Here is a 21,504-nt window from a genome sequence, read left to right on the forward strand (position 1 = left end):
ATTGCAAAATTTGGCAGAGTTGATGCTAAGTCCAGAAATTCTCATTTTCATTTAACTTTTAAAACATTTTGCCCAAAAATTATATTTTGTACAATGTGAGTGTATTATACTTATAGTATATTAAATGTGGTGTCTGATATAACACAAAACCAACAAAAAAAAATCTAAGCATTTTTCTCCCATTTTTCATTTTCACTGGACAAAGAATAAATAGAGGTGATGAGGTGTTGAAACTCTGCTTCAACACCTCTCTATTCAAATAGAGAATAGTGCACGTCACCACCATGTATATAGACTATAACAGGGGTTCATATCTACAGATAGAGAATAGTCCACGCTACCACAATGTATATAGACTATAACAGAGGAGTTGAAGTAAAGTTTCAAAATCTACATTGCATAGAGAGCAGAGGTGTTGAAGCACTGCTTCAACACCTCTGAGAATGAATAGAGTATAGCGCACGCTACCACAATGTATATAGACTATAACAGAGGAGTTGAAGTAAATCTTCATAATCTCTGGCTGTATACATTGTATAGAGAACAGGGGTGTTGAAGCACCGCTTCAACACCTCTTGACAATGAATAGAGTATAGTGTACGCTTCCACAATGTATATAGACTATAACAGAGGAGTTGAAGTAAATCTTCAAAATCTCTGGCTGTATACATTGTATAGAGAACAGGGGTGTTGAAGCACTGCTTCAACACCTCTTGACAATGATTAGAGTATTGTGCACGCTTCCACAATGTATATAGACTATAACAGAGGAGTTGAAGTAAATCTTCAAAATCTCTGGCTGTATACATTGTATAGAGAACAGGGGTGTTGAAGCACTGCTTCAACACCTCTTGACAATGAATAGAGTATAGTGCACGCTTCCACAATGTATATAGACTATAACAGAGGAGTTGAAGTAAATCTTCAAAATCTCTGGCTGTATACATTGTATAGAGAACAGGGGTGTTGAAGCACTCAACACCTCTGAAAATGAATAGAATATAGTGCACAGTATATACTGGTATAGAATATAACGCCAATGTACGTACTGTCACGGTATATCGTCCATATCCATATAGTGTATAGGTCTATGCACTGCGTTGACATCTAAGATCTCAATCTCAACTTGGTCTAAGCATTCTAGATTTAATATTTTTTTCTAGATTCAAATAATTCACTGTTTAGTGTAAGAATATAGAGGCTATTTGTTGATTTCAGGTCGTTCTTTATTTCACGACAGTAATACGACTGTCACACGGTCTTTCACTAAACTCAACACATTTTGTGTTTTTTATGCTTATTTTTTGAGATTTATTTATTTTATTGTATTTTCTTAATACCCGTTTTTTTTAAGATACCTCTTTGCTGCCCGGCTACCTATGGGACGCCCCACATGGAGTTATAATCGCCAATGGCGTAGACGTTTCTACGTCGGCTTGTGGAGAAAAAGTTCTCCAATAAAAAAAAGTTTATTCTTTTCTCGTGTTCAGCTCAAACATTTTAAAAAACATTCATCATGAACTTTTGTTAGGGTATTTAAGTTCATAATATTACCAATAATGCACGAGTTATTTTTAAGTTAAACAGGGTATGAATACATTGACCAAATTACACTGGTAGACACTCACTGAATAAATAATTCAAAGGGCGAAAGTGTTAGCAAACATTAGATAAAAACAAAAACATTTTTTTCAAGTCGATTTTGTTTCATGGTCCATTCTTTCGACTTACTTTCAGTGATCAATCTGATTAATTTGTAGACAGGTAGTTTCCAAGATTGAATGAAGGACCACGCTTCGTTGTTGATGTTTGACATTTTCATTTGTGATATTTAAGTTTATCAGGTATTTATCAGTCAACTGTTGTGTAAATCTTCCGAAAAATTCGTGTTACAAAGTTGTACAGTTTTTAAAGATATTAAATAGATGATATGATTTGATGAATTTCTATCATTTGTTTTCTTCAAATGTTTTGCACGAATGCAAATGTTCGAGTATTAAGCTTCTAAAAAAATGTTTCAAAAAGTTTTGTTTATTTCAAAACAATCTTTATTCAAACATATGCAATATCATTTTAATATCAATTATATCAATCTAATTGTTTACCTTATTTACTATTACGAAAGTGAGCTACTTAGTTTTATATCAAAATTTAGTTCTTGAAGTTGTTATTTCCACTCCTTAGTCGGCAGGGAAAATATCCGAGTGAGTTTTCACTGCTGTTTTTTCACTGATGAAACTTCATACTGTACCAAAAAACATGAAATGAAAGGAAGGGATTTAACGAGGGTTAAATTGTCCACCTTGAAATTTATAATCCAGTGAGACAACAGAAATACCACTCCGGTCTGGTGGGTCAAATAAAACTGTCAGCTTTCAACTTTATTTCTCAAAAAAAGCATAAAGGCCCACACAGGAGCAGCATTAGTAATATAAGCATGCAGATATATGCAGTTTTAGCACGTGTTAACAATGGGAACAAGCATTAGAGCTATTCGTTATACATTTCATTGTTTTGATTCTATACAAATAATGTGATTATACCATCGGCTATGTTTGCCAGCTGTATGGTCAATCAACACTCACATGGTTTCTCTAGTTGATAAGTACCATATTTATCTAGTTGTGTGACCCCCGATACAGTACGGTAGATTCTATTTTTATTTTGTGCGCAATGCACGTAAGAAAAAAAAAGGGAAATTACAGTTAGGCATGTGGCATCTAAACACAATAAATTGTTAATGCTTATGCTCTATAAATTTAGTCACACTATGCTACAATTTCTTTTTCTGTGTAAACATATAAAGTCAAAATATTTGAACAGATCAATGCAGAATGTATGAATTCATGTATATGATTAAAGCCTGATCTTAATGTTTTATATGTTATCAATGTATCAACAAATATATACAATTTCTTATCTCTTATCATCTGCAGCATTTCTAGCGCAAATGCAAATGTATTCGGTAGATTTTTTTTCATTTTTGGTAACTGTAGGACAAAATTAAAACAATCGAAATCACGATTATTTTTTACCTATTTGTTCATTTAAACTTCACAACTTTATATTTAAACAAAAACATAACTCATCGATTGCACTATAAAATTATCATAAATGTTATTATTATTATTATTATTATTATTATTATTATTATTATTATTATTATTATCATTATATATTTTTATTGCATTTATTATTATTGTAAATTATCGAATTGATTGTATTTTATCAATGTAAAACACATATATTGAAATATTTAAAGCAGTGTTCATGTCTTCTTCCAGATCTTTTGCTAAAACAACAAGCAAAAACAGCAATGATATATCAGCAACTGATGACAGATAATGACAATAGTATGACGGTAACATTGTTAAACACCTATAAATGTAAAGTGAATGTTTGCAGAAATCCTAACAAACATCATACACAGCAGTCAATAATTCTGGATTTGCCCCAGTTTACTTCGGAAATAGCCGTTCTATTTCTGTTTCTTATCACGATGTTAGAGGATCACATCAAATAAAGCAAATCACAATATATTGTTAAGTTAAATACTGAAGTGTCCTTGTATTGGCTAGACAAACAGAATTGCCTTATTGAACGCTCTGTTTAAATTTAAAATTAACGGAAAGACCACAAAACGCCCTACATGCCTACAACTGAGTGCAAACCGCTTGTATTTGCGGTGAATAGATTGTGCAGAACATGATTTCCTACGGCAAAAATCTGCACGTACATAGTTTATTCACCATTTCCTTGGCATCTTCAGCAGATTTTTAATATCTCCTAACATTTGTTTGAATTGAGGGTCAAGACAGCCGTAAACGAAAGGGTTGATAGCATGGTTTATGAACACAAGTCTGAAGAAGAAGAAATACACGGCCTTCTCAGAGTCATTTAAACTGATCAAAATACCTCCTGTAATAAACGCTAATAATGTCAAATACAGAATTGTTGTGACAATAAATATCATTGTCAGAACGAACATAATGTACGTTTTCCGGCGAACACCATTTGCTTTTCCTCGACGTCTACGCCGTACCTGTTGTTTGTGACATTCTTTTACCGTCTAACCGTCGTATGTAGTTTCGGCGTCCGTGACACAAACGTCATCGGTATTAACCGTTTCGCTCTCATAATCCAGAGACCTCATTTCCGTTTTGCTTAACTCATTAAGAGATATTTGTTTTTTTGTCGGTCCGTCCGATAAAGTGACGGCACCACCGGCGCTTATCTCGGGCTTTCGGTTTGATATTGTTTTGGACGTCAGCGACTTGCTGACCATTAGATGACTCGAGTTTTGGCCCATTTTAGCCAACGGGCGACCTAAGATGAGTTTCTTTGCTACAAGTATATAAAGAACGAGCATGGCCACCAGGCATATCCCAAACAGGACCCCCACTGTTGTAGTGAATACAAACGGGTGTCTACTGTCTACAAAGTCAGCATCCCTTTCACAAATGCTGACAGTAATGTTTCTTTCGTTGTATATCATTACGTCATGGTGTATTCCCCAGAGAAACCAGACCGGGAATGAAATGACAAATGCAACGCAGTAGATGACGCCGCACATGATACTGGCCAGGCGAGGCCTGATCTGCCATCCTAATGGCGCACAGACCTTCCGGTAGCGGTCGACGGCGATGGTGCACAGACATAGGGCCTCTCCTGACACCGTGAACATGTTGAGAAAGGACTTGACCTTGCAGGCGACTGGGGACGGGAATTTGTACCAGTATTGCTGCGTGAGAATATCCCCAGGCATCGTGGTCAGCGTGCTAATTAAGTCCAAAACAGCCAAGCACAGCACGAAGTACCGAAAGTTACAGTGATGGTAACGCTTTATGAACACGTACAGTACAAATAAATTGCCGAAAAATCCAAGAAATACTTCAATTCCAACAAAAACCGACACAGGTGTGACAGCCTTTTCTATTTCATCATTCAGTTTGTCCAATAACTCACTCTCCATCGCTTTAGATAGTCCATTACTGTTGTCATCGCTTGCGATGCTATTTACTGCATTCCCCAAACTAACAGTAGTCGTTGGTAGATGAATACCGCCCATCTTTATTTGTCCTTTGTTAAAATATTATCCTACAACTTGAAAAATGTTAATCAAAACATTATATTAAATTAATTAAATCACATCATAACTCAAAAAATTATTGGTCAGCGTTTAAACGATCGGCTGTCTAGTACCTACTCGTCTTAAATCTTGCTTTGAAATATTTTTTCGAGTGCGGTTCCTATTCTCTTCCTTATTTACGACTTTATCCGAGGGCAATGGGTGACAAATTCTGCGTTTGCAAGTACTTAAAGTTAAGGATTTCACAAAACTATGCACATGCACGCTTAGGCGATTTGACGTCTCCGAGAAAATAGAAAATGATACAAAACACATAGATACATCGACAGTTCAATGCCGTTTAACGTAGCATGGTGGGTTTTTTATATCATTGCCAGCCTATGGCATTTGGCATTTGCTGAAACTGTTACTGACCGAATTGTGCCAAGCTTTTAATAAATGATATAATGAAATGTAAATAAAATACTGGCATCGTCAATTACGCAAATAAACCTTGATATTTTCAAAGAATTTCAACTGAACTGAAATGTTGCTCTTATTTTTAAAAAAAAAGCCAGCGCACAAATCTAAAGAGCCAGTACTTAGAGTTTAGAGTACTCACATTAAACACTCTTAAAAATGATTTATGTTTGAAAAGTGTACTTAAATGCCCAATAGAGAAAATGACGTTAATAAAATTTAAGATTATTTGAATGTAAAAATGCAGGGCCATACTTTTAATTTGAAAGTACATGAAGTCAGCGGCCTCCAGGTTATTGATGTTAAGATTGAATTCTAGCGGCCTAGCATAAAGTTAGCGCCGTGAAATTAAAAGCCTCGCAACCTAGCGGCGTGAAAAAGCGGCCTGATGGCACACCGGCTTATGTTTGATATAATCTGTAGCAATAACATTAACGTTCTCCTTGAACACAGTTCATATTAATGCCTTCTGATTAACAAACGTGTCATGATAACAACCCATTTGAATCCAATTTGAACTTTTATATTGCAGACAATTCATTTCCGTTTTCATGAAATACATTGCTAATTGTTTCCCAACTGGTCAAGGTACCATTTAATTTGTCCATATTTCAATCTTTTTCTTGATGGTGAATGCTTGAATATATGCTTGCTTTATGTTGAGATGTTGCTTGTGAGCTGTGTCTGTAGTTTTTCATATAAATATTAAGACAAAATCATTACAATGAAAATAAAGGCTATAAAAAATCGAAGAGATGCCTTCTATTTTATATTTTTCAAACAGTCTGACTTTACAAATTCACACAACAAACAACAAACTAAAATAAAAGACCACATGTATTCTTAAACACATAATCAACAATGCGTAGTATTCACTCCTCATCTGTAAAGCGGCTGATCTAAAGAACATCATACGACCTCTGACAGCGAGAGGGCTTGAATACAATGAAACAAACTCGAACATTTCGAGTCAATTGTCTAGCCACATGTGTAATACTTAAACTTTTGACATTTTAAATATTAGTGAAAACAACGACACAAGATCACGGAAAGAAAAAAAAACTCGTTAACAGTGTACAGGCCACAAAATATGTTCCAAATAAACGGAATTCGGTCAGATTGTTTCCGAAGAATCTCGCTTATGTTCGATTAAAGACCAAAACAAGTTTGCTGATATATGAGTAGTCTTGTCATAATTTTGTTGTTGTTTTGGATTCTGGGCATGTCCCGACAGTTTCAATTGCATTACTTAAAGGAAACAAATATCAAGGAAGAATAATGAGATGCGGTTAAATACAAATAAGTGTACAACTGTTCTTTAACAATTGACTTTCCTCAAATATTCTTCCGTAACTTTTGTTTATGTAAGTTCATCTTCTAATTGTTTTTGTTATGTCCACACTTGCCATTTCTTTTTATGTAAGCTTAAACGTTTCGAAATTGTAGCCACGCAACGAATGGACATGCTTATAATAAGAATGATTTTATCTTAAAAAAAACGATTGAAAAATAACGAACTGTCGGCTGTAGAACCATGCAAGATACAACATCCATTCACAAAAAAACATCCTATTGACTATTGAGCCGGCTGTCAGATTGGAGTAAAATTACATAAACCTAAAAAAACGTTTCTGTTTGGCTACAATCAACCTATTTATGAACTTCCACGGGCTATTATTGTTCGACATGCTTATTAGGTGACTACAATTGACTTTATAAAAAAAACTCATAGCGTATTACAAATGAATGTGCGATGGAGACTTATACATCTCCACGACCAAAGTTACGTTTTTCAGTTATAATGTACACTACTCAAATTCTTAAAAGATAGATATATTTGAAAACCGTGGTGATATTCTGTTCATCATATTGTCAAGAAACCTTTATTTCTCTGCACTGTATAAAAGGATATACGAACTGTTTATGTCAATGCTATATTGTAAGACGAGTTAATTGTGTAACGAGTCTGTTCCAATTTTCGCTACTTTACGCAAGGAATAGACACAAAAACCAAAACCTACCGCACATTATTGCTTATTCATTACGAATTTGTGTATATTTGTGTGCCTATTTGTTAATTTAAACGCCTTATATGAGTAGGTTATTATACACAGTGTATCTTTATTTGAAAATATATTATGAATAATATCTTATATTGAACATGCACTAAGTAAAACATCAGACATGGTGAGTAGAGCTTTAGAAGCCATACTTTTGTGTATGTATCAGTAAAACAAACGTACCGATTTGTGCTTCCGATTGAAAATACTTATTAAATACGAGAAGAATATTATACAGTGTGTTATTTCGTGTGCAGCAAATTAACGGCCAACATTATGCTTCATATATTATTTTTGAATACATATACTTGTTCATACTAGTCAAAAATTAAAATATAACATTTTCATCTAGAAATTAGTTGTTTTGATAATGCTAACGCATTTATCTGATATAAAGTTGATACTTTCGTTCACACACTATTTCAACAACATTACATGGTGCAATTTGATTTACCTTTTTGAAAAACCATATAAACACATGTGAATATAAACTATTAATATAAATCAATAAATCAAACCTTTAGCTCTAATATAAATAGCTAATATTGCTAACACATCATCTTTACAGCAATTAACAAAACTATTAAATGATTTAATGCTCTAAAGAAGGACCACTGATACATACAAACTATATGTTTTATGATGAGTTATGGTTTCTTACTGCAATGATTATAAACTTGATATTTTTGACTCAGGGAGTCATAAATATCAACACTTAATGTTCATGGTTAAGGCTATTATCAGAAACGGAAACACATGTTTAAATGGCTTAAATTAAATCATTATGATATATGTATGCTTCAAGAGGTACACTATTTAAAAAAAAAATGATTCAAAAATGGATAACAGAATGGGGAGTTGATCATATATTATGCGGAAACAAATCAAGGGTGGTGCATTTCTATTCAGCCCAAAACACAATCTTGAAATAAAAGAAGAAACAGAATTGATTGAAGGTAGAATTTTAATTGTTTAATTGTTGACTTAACAATACATGACTAAAAACTTTCATTGATTAACATATATGGGCCAAACAAAGATAAACCACTCCTAGTCTTACAACTTGGAAATTATATGCCTAACAACAATGACAAGAAAATGGCAAAACTGGGATTCATAAAAAAGGCAGAAAAAAAATATATTTCAAATGTTAAGTTCCTCAAACTTCAGCGATGCATGGAGACTAAACATCTCGAAGAACAACAATATACGTGGCACTTGAACACAATATTTATGCAAAAAGCTACAGAAACATGCTCAGTAGCAAACAGTTTAAACATAAACCCGGTTTAGTGGCAATGGGCAAACGCCAAAGACATAGAACACAAAATCACAAACAAGAAACATAGAACAGCACAAAACTCTGCAAACAGCACAGTGCATAAATAATATATATATATAAAAAAAATAGTTGGTATGTTTATCAAGAATTGTTAGGTACCGCCTTGGAACGGTCAGTAAAAGGTAAATTTAGTGGGGGTTTAAACCAGTTTATGTGCACAAACCTCACTCTTATCCCAACAATCCTTAATAAAGATAAAACGCAAAAGGTAAATCTTATCAAAGTATGCATTAACTTGAGGAAACTTATCAATAAAACAAATAATAATAATAAAAAGGTAAACCCCAACTACTTCTATGATTAGAAATCCCAACTCTATCTGCAGACGGAGGGAAACAATTCAGAGCACCTAATGCAAATACTTTTCAAAGATACGATGCAGTCATCGTAAGAAACCAAAAAATCACACACAGTCTGCCTTATAAAATAAAAGGTTTAAAACTGTGTGATCATAGATTTTCATAATAAAAAGCATCATTGTATTAAAACTGGGAACAAATAAAAAAAAACATTATTAAAAATAAAAGCGACTTGTATATGCTATTCTCTCCTTCCAAATGATTTGAAAACGTAAATGATTTGAAGAAAATTAAGTCACAACCAAAACACTCGGAGTCAGTCAACACGTGTTCGCCAAAAAAGGTTTTAAAGATAACATGAATTAGCGAATTCTTCATAAAAATCAAAGCACTGAAAGCTTAGTTATGAAAGGATGCTATATTCAACCCAATATTTTGTTTCAACCTCACATTTACTGTAGAGTTGACTACTGTTTAGTTTCCGAAGGCTTATAAACATTTTAGAAGAAACATCTATAAAGCCCGACTATGGAAAAGACTACTCACTGGTTTCAATTTGTTTTAACATGTCTAAGATAAAAAAAATAGGTCCGGGGTATTTCACAATAAATAACTGCGTCTTATAAGATGCAATTTATCAAGACAGTATAAAAAAAGTTGCATAGACGAAGATATGTTTTGATGTATGCTGTTATTGATAGTGTTTGTTATCCAGTTGTTATTATATCAATGTTCAAAATAAATGAGAAAACAATCCATTATTTACACTGCTTTTTTGTTTAAATTCAGTGTCAAATTAAGAACTATGCCGGAAAGAGCACCTGTTTTTTCTCTTTCATTCCTCTTTAATATTATATTGATAAGTATATAACACAAGTATTCTTTTTACTGTATTAACATCAGGATCTAAGGGGTAGATAACTGCGGTCGTGGGCCAGGTAAGAGAGTATATAGGTCATCCCGGCCGGTCATCTCAATTGGTGGAGCGTCTGAATTGCAAGCTAAAGGTGTGAGTTTGTGAGATGTTGAAGTGGTCTAGCACGGCACCAATGCATAACGTGTTGAAAGGGCCAGGATGTGATATACGCACGTGAAGGCATGTACCTGACACAGCTGTCACTTTTGACGCCCTCTCTATTGCATTCCATTTATAGTGCTCCATGTATATACAATAATATTCCTTTTACTGGTTGATGTAACACATGATAAACTTAAAATAATGACTGATATTAGAAATGACTTCAGATGCTTATCTTATAACGACCTTGAGCTGTATTTAAACCATAGCGGACATGAACTGCGTGCTCGCGCCAATAATATTTATATGGAAAACAACAGAAACAAGCTCTGTAGCCAAAAGTTTAAACATAAACACCGTTTAATGGCACATGGTTAACGCCAAAGACATAAAACACAAAACCAAATCAAAATAAAACAAGAAACATGGAACAACAGCGCAAAACTCAACAAACAACACAGTGCATATATATTATACAACAAACTAGGTGTGTTTATCAAGGATTGTTAAGTTCCGCCTTGGAACGGTCAGTAAAATGTAAATTTACTGGGGGTTCAAACCAGTTTGCGTGCATAACCTCACTCTTATCCTAACAATCCAGATTTAAGAAAAAACCTAAAACGTAAATCTTATCAAGTATGCATAAATCTGCAGACGAAGGAATATAATTCAGAGTACCTAATTCAACAACTTTTCAAAGATACAGTTATTGATTGAAACTACGAACATCACACACAGTCTGCCTTATGTAGCCAAGTGAATTTACAGTCTAAGAGAGATAATCCTGTCATGAGATAATGCTGTTAGTCAATTTGGCTTTAGAAAAGGCAGATCTACTGTTGATGCTGTATTTATTCTTCATTCTATTGTTAAAAAATATGTCAGCGCAAACAAACGACTATATTGTAGTTTTATTGATATGAAACGTTGTTTTGATTCCATATATTTAAATGCGTTGTGGTTAAAGCTGTATAGAGCCAATTTAGACGGTAAAATGTTACGTATAATACGTAGTATGTATCAGTCTGTTAAATCATGTGTAAGACATTGTAATAGTTATTCAGATTATTTTGATATTGCAGTAGGTCTTAGACAAGGGGAGATAATGTCACCGATATTGTTTTCTCTATTTGTAGAGGACTTGGAATTGTTTTTGCAAAATAGAAATAATATTGGTTTAGAACTACACGATATTTGTTTAATTTTGTTATTATTTGCTGACGACATGGTTGTATTAGGAGAAACCCCAGAAGATTTACAGATGTCATTAGATCGTTTACACAGCTATTGTAATAATTGGGGACTAGAGGTAAACATAGCAAAAACTAAAATTGTTGTATTTAGAAAGAGAGGTGGTGTTAGGCATAATGAGAGTTGGTTGTATGGACATGAAATATTGGAGGATGTAAATGATTTTAATTACTTAGGTGTTACATTGAATTATACTGGTAGTTTTGCCTTAAATACACAGACATTGTATGGTAAAGGATTGAAAGCTCTTAATATGTTGTTGTCAAATTTAATAAGATACGAATGTAAACCAAAAGTAGCTTTGCAGTTATTCGACGCATTTGTAGCGTCTACTATTACTTACGGGTGCGAAATTTGGGGGTTCACAAAATCATCTCAGTTGGAAAAATTACATTTAAAATTTTGCAAAGCTATACTTGGTGTTAGACAGTCAACTTCTAATGTTGCTGTATATGGTGAACTGGGTAGATACCCTTTATATATTAATAGGTATGTACGTATTCTGAAGTACTGGTTCAGAGTCAAGAATAGTAATAATATAATCATGCATTCTGTAATGAGAGATGTTTTGTCAGATATTGGTGTTAACGCTGATAACTGGTTTTATAAGGTTAAAGATTTACTTACACGCTATGGTTTTTATTATGTATGGTGTAATGATGAACAAATTAATGAAAATCATTTTATAACTATGTTTAAGCAACGCCTTGTTGATGAATATAAACAACAATGGTACGCAAGTATTAATGAAAATAATGTCCTTACTGTGTATAAGGTAATTAAAACTGCACATGAGTTTGAACCATATTTAGATATGATATTGTCAAGAAACCTTAGAATTGCTGTTACAAAATTACGTATATGTGCTCATAATCTAAGAGTTCAAACAGGTAGATATGAAGGTATACAGAGAAATTTACGTATTTGCCAGATGTGTAATTTAGATGAATCAGAAGATGAGTTTCATTTTGTGTTTAAGTGTTCTAGATTTAGTCAATTAAGACAGACGTATATAAAAAGATACTATAGGGTTAGACCTAGTATGTTTAAGTTTGTACAACTATTATGTACTCAAAATAAAAAAAGAGCTATCCATGTTAGCCAAATACGTGTACGAGGCTTTTAAAATAAGATATGATATGTTGGTACATGTGTAGCTACATGTATTGTGATTATGTATGTAAACTTGTTGATATCATTATTATTTGTAAGACTCATATCGATGAATAATACAACATTTATATCGTTTGATATATGCAATTTTGAGTTGTTAATATGTCAAATATTCTGTAATAACAATCAGTACAAAATATCATGCATCACATGTTTCCGTGACTATTATGTTCTTATATTGAACAATATTTAAGACAATATTATGTTCCAAAATAACTTTGTAACGAAATATGTCATATGTTATGTTAAACAACATTTAAAGTTTAGTTTTATTTGTTCATCCATAGCTATCCGTGTATTATGTGTCTGCTTACTACATTGTATAATTGTACAATTCATGTATTTGTATACAATTTATGTATTTGTATGCAATATGTATGTTTATCACGAAAAACTGTATAAGTTTAAGTGAAAATAAAATCTGTTCTGTTCTGTTCTGTTCTGTTCTGTTCTGTTAATCAGATTTCTCTCCCTTACCTTTGTAAAGAAAGAAGTGGGAAATCTCAAGCTTGATTGATTGTCGTGCACAGTTGACGTCTACAGAGATGTTGGTTTTACTTTGTTTTAGAAAACTTGATTGTTTTACTTGGAATCGGATGTTCTGATGGCTAGTATTGATTTGCATTTGTTGTCTTTTGTGTTTGTCTTGGGTTAGCAATGTATTGGAATGATCATTATTTCATTCAGCTGCATTTATTTAGTTTTGCCATGTATTTTCACGACATCAGCAGATTTTGTATTTAAAACGAAATCGCAGTTCCATGACATTCTTTGAGCCTCTTTCCATATACTAGTATATGTGGTTTTGGTTACAGTTGGTAACATGCATGGATAACAGAAGCCATCGCGGGAGAACGAGGGAGTAGGAGTGTTATAACCCATAAATCAGTAAGTTCCCTGTCAATGTTTTGTTTTAGTATGTACTGTGTTGTTGTTGTTGTTGTTGTAATCGCTTGTATTATATATGTGTTTTATATGCTTTAGCCATTTAATTTAATCTGCCACTGCACACGATTAAATCATATAAGATAATTAGACTGTTTACGATATTAAGACAGCTAAACTTATAAACATGTTATTATTCATTATCTTATGATTGTTTATATTTATATTTTCAGGACGCTCCGATATTATATTAACATTGAATAATGTTGAATATAGAGATATTGAAGAACACTGTGTTTGTTTTTTGAACTATTAAACTGCTACATATGGTAACCTGGACATATAGACCCACCCTCGCTCAGGACTTATTCTCATCTTAAAACTTAGAATAACCTAGAAAGCAACACTAAGTAAATAAAAGGTTTAAAACTGTTACAGCGTTTGTTACCTACGTGGTGTCAGGAAATGGACGTTATGTGGTATGGATAAACACTTGAATTAAAAGAGATGCAAAACATGTTCCTTTTTATGAAATATCGGATATACACTTTTAGCCTTTAATTTGAAGGGGACACGCAAGATTATATCCGAGGAATATCCTTATTTATTTTATGCTTTCCGGTGGTTTATAGAGATTTATCTGTAAGAAAAATGTTATTTCACTGTTCCAAGCAGTTATAGTTTACCTTGGTTTTATTATTATTTTATTTGTTGTAACGGAATAAAAGAAATAATTTTGTTTTAGTTGTATATGTATTTATTCAACCACGGCATTATACATACGCATTGTGGCGAATTTTATATATTATTATTATTATTATTTTAATATTAATCGTCAAAATAACAACATTGTGATGTAATGTACTTTATCGCATTGAAACGGAAAACAATAGACAATGTTGTTGACGGTTGACGTTCCCTTGTATTGGCCACTAGCAAAATTGTCTTGTTGACAAGAGCTGTTTGAGTATTAAAAGCGACAAAAGTCCACCTTATCCTATATTGTAACATGAAAAGCATTTGTATGTGTGGTGAATATACTGTGCAGAAAAAAGACTGTATTCGGCCAAAAATAACATGCACACATTTCATTACCCTTTTCTAAGCCATTTTAGCATTGTTTTCATATCTCCTAATATTTGTTTAAACTGAGGGTCAAGACAGCCGTACACAAAAGGGTTGATAACATGGTTTTTGAACACAAGCCTGAAAAAGAAGAAATACACGGCCTTCTCATAGTCATTCAAACTCTTTAAGATACCTCGTGTTATAAAATCTAATAATGTCATATACATAATTGTTGTGATAATGAATATGATTGTCAGAACGAACATAATGTACGTTTTCCGGCGAATGCGATTCGCTTTTTCTCGACGTCGACGCCGTACCTGTTGTATATGACGTTCTTCCGACGTCCAAACCTCGCAAGTTGTTTCGGCGTCCAAGACACAAACATCAATGACCGCAACCGATTCGCTATCATGTGGGGACCTCATTTCCGTTATGCTGAACTCTATCGCTGATTCACCGTTTCTGGTCGATACGTCAGAATTAGTTATCTCGGGTTTTTTATATGATTCTGCTTGCGACCTTGACGACTTGCTGACCATTGGCGGGCCCGAGCGTTTGCTCCTCCCGGCGAATTTGCGATCGAAAATGAGTGTCTTTGCTACCAGTATATAAAGAACGAGCGTGATTACCAGGCATATCCCAAGTATAACCTCCACTGATGTAGCGATTACAAACAGATGTCTACTGTCAACATAACGAGCATCCTTTCCACAGATAGTGACGGTAACGTTTCTTCCGTTGTATAACCTAACGTCCTGGTGGATTCCCCAGAGAAACCAGCTCGGGAGTGAAATTATGAATGCCGCGCCGTAGATCGCCCCGCACATGATAATCGCGTGTCGAGGCCTGATCTGCCATCCGAATGGCGCACAAACCTTCCGGTAGCGATCGACGGCGATTGTGCACAGACAAAACGCCGCCCCTGACACCATGAACACATTGAAAAAGGACTTGACCTTGCAGATGGTTGGAAATGGGTACATGTACCAGTATTGCTGCGTGAGAATCTCCCCAGGCATCGTGGTCAGCGTGCTTATAACGTCCAGAAAAGCCAAGCACAGCACGAAGTACCGGAAGTTACAGTCATGGTAACGCTTTATAAACATATACAATACCAACAGATTGCCAAACAGTCCAAGAACTATTTCAATTCCAACAAAAACCGTCACGGGTGTGACAGCCCTTTTTAATTCGCCATTCAGTTGGTCCAATAATTCACTCTCCGTCGCATGAGATAGTCTCGTGCCGTTGCCAGCATTAGAGAGGTTATTAACAGTATGGCCAAAACTAATAGTACTTGTAGGCATGTGGCTATCAACCATCATTATTTAACTTTTTTTTAAAACATTGCTCCACTATTGAAAAAATGTCGATCAAAACTTAAATTAATTAAAGCAATCACATCATAACTAACAACTTTATTATCCATCTTTTGAATGATGCGTTGTCTATTTTCTACTTGTGGTAAATATTGCTTTTAAAAAGTATAACGATTGCGGTTCTTATTGTAACATGAGTAAGTGAACCAAGCGGATGTACACTTTTTAATCATTCATGGCACAACTGACACAAAGAGTATAGCTTTTTTTTTTCTTTTGGCTTCTTAACCTTTTGATTGTATAAAAGCTATATTGATTGGGCTTCAAATAAATAGTCACACAGCAATTATTTAATACGCTTTGCAGAAGTAATTTTCCTGTGGCTTCTTGCGTTTCATTTAGTTTCTGAGTATGAATTACAATACTTGTATTGCCAAGTCACCTTAAATCCACTGTTTCGAAATTGATCTCCATTAATCAGCAGAAATTTGAGTTTTCTCGGTTGCAACACAAAGTTGTAACTTTTTGTAAATTGTGACTCCGACTATGTCCTACCCGACAGTTACGATTGCTCGGTATATAAACAGAGGAAGGGTTCACTTTCTGTTATTTATGCTATAATTTCGCCTCACAAGATGGAAGAGCTTTCTCTGTAAAAGCCTATAACCTCTGACTTTCAGTTATACTCACTATGACCCACAAGCTAGCTGAGCTCTCTCTCTTCGCAAGAACGTAGAAGCTATGACTTATCTAAAATCAAAGCGCTGATAGCGCTGCACGAACAGGGTTTTAAACAGGTTTTCACCATTATGATTCACGATCATGTGTATATTAATAAGGTGCTGATATGTTGCACAGTGAATCTAAGAGTCCCCGTGTAAACCAACCACAGGGGCCGCCCCAGGTTTATTGAAGCATAATGGTAAATGACAAATTAATATTTTATTGACAATAAACTTAATGTCGCTGTGTAACCAGGTAAACCAGGATGGAGAATGCAACCAATCACAGCATAAGCCTCAATCTTATGGGGTTATAAGTTAGACTTGCCAAGGATTTATTAACCAGAGAAATAAAATAGAAATCGTTGATCATCCAGTGTGAATTTAAAAGATACACTAAAACCGTTTCCGGTTGGTAATTAGATGTAGGCATAAACAAAGACTACACTAATTATAAAATTGAAAACGATCCTTTTCAGGGACACTGTTAAAATTTTAAATAGTATTTTAGAATGATATATACACTGATTTACATAAAAAATGGATTCTCACCCGGGAGGAACGATAAATAGATACTATGCAACGGCTGGTGAATTATTGAAACAGCATACAAAGTCCACGAAGCCTTACTCCCCGTAAATGTGTGGGGTTTAATAAAAGAAAATGAAAATATAAAAAGGGTGAATGCTTGTGCTATTCCCAACCAAGAAAATGAAATATAAAATAACCAAACTTTACTCATTAGCAAGAGTTTGCCTATGTTTGCGTTATTATTCAAAATCAACTTCGAAAATACAACAGATTAAAAACAAATAGTTTCTTAATTAAAATGATCAAAATTAAAATAATTGCTTTCAAACAATTGAAAATGAAACACCTAAAAAGGTTATTAAATCCTTGATATTTTCTTAAATTTACACCAAACCAGCAAAAAAAATAAAACATAATTCATTTCAATGAAATGACATTTTCAAAAAAACAAAACAAAAAAAAACATCCGTCTATACGTACACTTTTAACAGAAAATAAAATAAATTAAACAAAAAAAGTCTTAAAAAATCCTTAAGTTCAAAACTTTTTTTTCTTCTTTGACTTTATGGTCAGCAACTCTCTTCTATTTCTATATCGTCAGCACTTTAGAACATGCCTGTCAAAATGCCACGTGATCAAATAACGACTGTTGATTGGATGCGGGCGATCACGTGATATTTTAAGCGGGGAAACTGTGCGCAGGGGATGAGATCATTGTGTCACGTGATGGAATAATGCGCTTTTAGTGGATAGTAGTTCTTTGTTTACGTTTCGATGTTCATTCATTTTTGGGCGCAGGGATACTACTTTAATATTATCTTTATCTAAGTTCAACAAATTAAATGATTAAAATAGCTATTGCGATATGATTGCTTCTTGCGTTGTCAAATCTAGCTCGGTTATTGTTAACATAGCTTGCAATTTACATAGGCATTTTCAACCCTGTTCAACAAGTCCCTTTATCGTATGCCTTAACTTCAACGCGGTCCACTCGTCAGCTATTATCAAAACAATGCGTCAAACTGGGCTTTTCAGCAAAGTCGGCTATTTTAAAAAAAAGTGACTACAAAGTTCAAGTGAATTTAACAAAATGTTCCTCTTTTCAGTAGTCTGAAGTGGCATCCAGAATGTAAACGTTACCAAAAACTTGATCTCTTAGCGTTGGAAAATGCTATATGAAATGGTTTAACTTACAATTACAATTTCAATTAACCATTTATATAATTCTGAAAGTATTTCTATCAATCAAAATTGATTATTCGCCCAATTAATACCATAAAGTTTTACGTTTCGTTATTGGCAGTTGTTTTTCAAATGCACTATTGGCAATGACTATCGAATTAAAAAGGGGAACAACTTTGCAAACGGGTAAAACTTCGTAGCACTATTCTTAGCCTTTTTTTACTTGATCCGGTGTTCAAAATGTACTAAATCAATTCAATAGCTAAATAATACTGAGTTTGAAACTGATTAACACAAGTATTTCAATATGCACAGAGTGCTTACGCAAATTTAACGTTATAGAAAATATACAGGGGAAGTTTGTCGATTTCATTGTAAGATCATATAATATTTCGCGAGTGTCATAGAAAAATATATTTTCACGAGTGGTGAAGATAATTTGATATGCCGATACCCTTGGGACGCCTCTAACGCAATGTTTTGACAGCTGTTTATTTCCGGCTCGTAGAGAAATAGTTCTCCAAGAGTTTTTTATTGTTTATTATTTACTCGTGTTTAAGTGCAAACTAGTGATCATTCATCGATGAGCTTTTATTAATGCATCTAAATTATAAATAATAACCGTAAATGAAAGTATTTTTAAATTGAACTGGGCATGAAAACATGGCGAAAATAACACTGGTCGCCATTTACTGAATGAAAAATGAAAAGGTCGAACGTGTTAATAAAACAATGTGAATAAACATTGGATTTAAAACACTTTCCCAAGTTTTGTGCTTTATGGGACGTGGAAATTCAATCACCAATTACTGTCAGAGAGCAGTCTGATTCGCCTGTTTTCGTGATAAAGAGTGATTACCACGCTTGGTTATTGACAATATTTTAGGCGGGTTGGGTAAACAAAAATCGTATCGTGAATTTTCCGAGAAGTTCACACTACAAAGTCATACAGTTTAATACGATAAATTGATAGATAATATAACATCGTACTTATGTTCGAGCGGCTGTTTTCGTTTGTAATGTGTTTTGTACGAACGCCAATGTTCAAACATTCAGCTTCAAGATAAAAACATGTAAGAAAAACGGGACAACTCTTTTTCTAAAAAACGCTAAGTTATATGTAAAAGCAAAAAATCTTTATTTAAATTGACGCAACCTCTCTTAATATTAAATTATTTTTGGTAATATTTACTGGTTCAAATGTAAGTTTAGTTCTGATCAATGGGACATAACTGCCCTTGATTTTAAAAGTGGTGATTGAAGTTGATATTTACTGACCGAACGATTCCAAAGCTGTTGTAGAATACATGTAGATTATTCCAGGTTGTAAATAGTTCTCTGACCATTGGAAAAGACGCCCTGTTATACCACTTTTTGTTACTTAAATAAAAGACCACGATGCCAGACTCTATCAAAAGCTTTGGATATATCACAGAATACTGCCCTGATTTCTTCTTCTTCATCGAGGGTTTGACAAAAAGAATGATACACGGATACTAGTTGGTTGCCAGTCGAATCTTTCGGGACAAACCCATATTCGAGAGTCGTTATAACATTGTTTTGAGTGATGAAGTTGAAAACATGTTTATGAATAATGCGTTGAAGAACGCTCAGCAGGGAAATGGGTCTGTAGTTGCTGACGTCCTGAGGGTCGTTTTTTTTAAAATAAAATGTACTGACATGCGCGAGTTTCCATTGGCGAGGAACGTTCCTTGTATGCAACGAGTAATTCAATAGACAGTTTTCTTGAGCTTTCCTTCAATACAACACCATTAAATAGGTCAGGATCCAAAAATTCACCCCTTTTTTAGAATACGAAGGCAATCTTCAACTTCAAGTTGAGCCATTTCAGTAGAAGATAGAGTAGGTGAGTTGGTGTGTACTGTGAAGGAAGGAACATGGTGATTTGTATTTTCAAGACTGCTTTTTGATTGAAAGAAAGTGTTAATAATGTTTGCTTTGTCCAAGATGTCTTCATACAGCTAATTGTTGTGTCTGAGTGACGGAATGCTGCGTGTTAAATTATGTGTGATTTTTATGAGTTTCCAGAAATATGTGGATTGGTTTGAAGGATCACGCAGTGCTTCTCCTAGTTTGTTAAAGTGATCTTGTTTTGCTGAGCGTGTAAGTGTGTTTGTTTGGTTTCGTATGCGTTTGAAGGTGGACATGTATATAGGGGTGTCTGTATGGTTTGCTAGTTTGTTATCTCACTTCCTTCTGTGAATTGATTTACTTATTTCATTGTGGGACCAAGGAGGATCTGAATGGTAACATTCGCGAAACAACAATATTAGCTGGTTTGTAAAACTTGACGTGTACACATCTTATTAGGATCAATACATGAATCCCAGGTAAAATCTGCAATAAGAACACGCAGGCGTTCATAATTACCTTCCGGGTGTTTACAAATTAACCTCTTAAAGGTAAGATTGATAGGATCTGCCCCTCGTGTAATATCTTGGAAGTTGAATTCCACTACCTTCTTGAATGTAGCATGTATGCAGCATTAAGACAAAGATTCATTCCTCAATAGTATTGTCGACACCTAAGTATGTTTAAATCAATTGAATTATTTATGTCAAGGAATTTGATCATAATTAGAGACATTGCTGTGTATGTATATTCAGCTTTGATATTGGAAACCAGCATACTTTGTAACTCGTCAATTCTTCAATGTATAAAAAGGAAACTTACCAATATTAATATACCTTAATAATACATTTATTAATTTACATTTGGTATTACTGATCTTTCGATCGCCATGTATTTCATGAACTTTTTATATTTCTGCAATGATCATGGGTCATTTTGAACTAATTCATTGAGTGTATATCATGTGATTTGAAATATACGCCTGTTCTGTTCTACTATTATAAAGACTTTGGAATATGAACTTAAGATACACAAACGATTTGGAAGCATTGAGTTTGGTTTGTGGTCACCAAGCCGGACAAGTGGGTTTCCTCCGGATGTTCCGGTTTCCCCCACAACACAATACCACATTATCGCGTAACCTCGTGCCAAAGAGCTATTGATATTAGCTACTTGTTTCACGATCGTTGTAAAATAAATAGTTTTAACTAAGGAAGGATCTTTAAGATGC

General features: G+C 34.0%; 2 protein-coding genes across 2 annotated transcripts; both read right to left on the minus strand.

Annotated features, from left to right (window-relative positions):
• Window positions 1-3,189: 3,189 nt before the first annotated feature.
• On the minus strand, window positions 3,190-5,119 carry LOC128210180 (nematocin receptor 2-like). Its single transcript, XM_052914358.1, has one exon. The coding sequence runs from the start codon at window positions 5,066-5,068 to the stop codon at window positions 4,070-4,072; it is 999 nt and encodes a 332-aa protein (XP_052770318.1). The 5' UTR covers window positions 5,069-5,119; the 3' UTR covers window positions 3,190-4,069.
• Window positions 5,120-12,796: 7,677 nt separating this feature from the next.
• Window positions 12,797-15,969, minus strand: LOC128211755 (mu-type opioid receptor-like). The gene is made up of 2 exons (XM_052916794.1): window positions 14,965-15,969; window positions 12,797-12,805 (listed from the first exon to the last, which is right to left on the minus strand). Exons 1-2 carry the CDS (start codon window positions 15,967-15,969, stop codon window positions 12,797-12,799), a joined length of 1,014 nt encoding a protein of 337 aa, XP_052772754.1.
• Window positions 15,970-21,504: the final 5,535 nt, after the last annotated feature.

This window comes from Mya arenaria, chromosome 12 (genome assembly GCF_026914265.1).
Source record: "Mya arenaria isolate MELC-2E11 chromosome 12, ASM2691426v1".
Classification (NCBI taxonomy): domain Eukaryota; kingdom Metazoa; phylum Mollusca; class Bivalvia; order Myida; family Myidae; genus Mya; species Mya arenaria.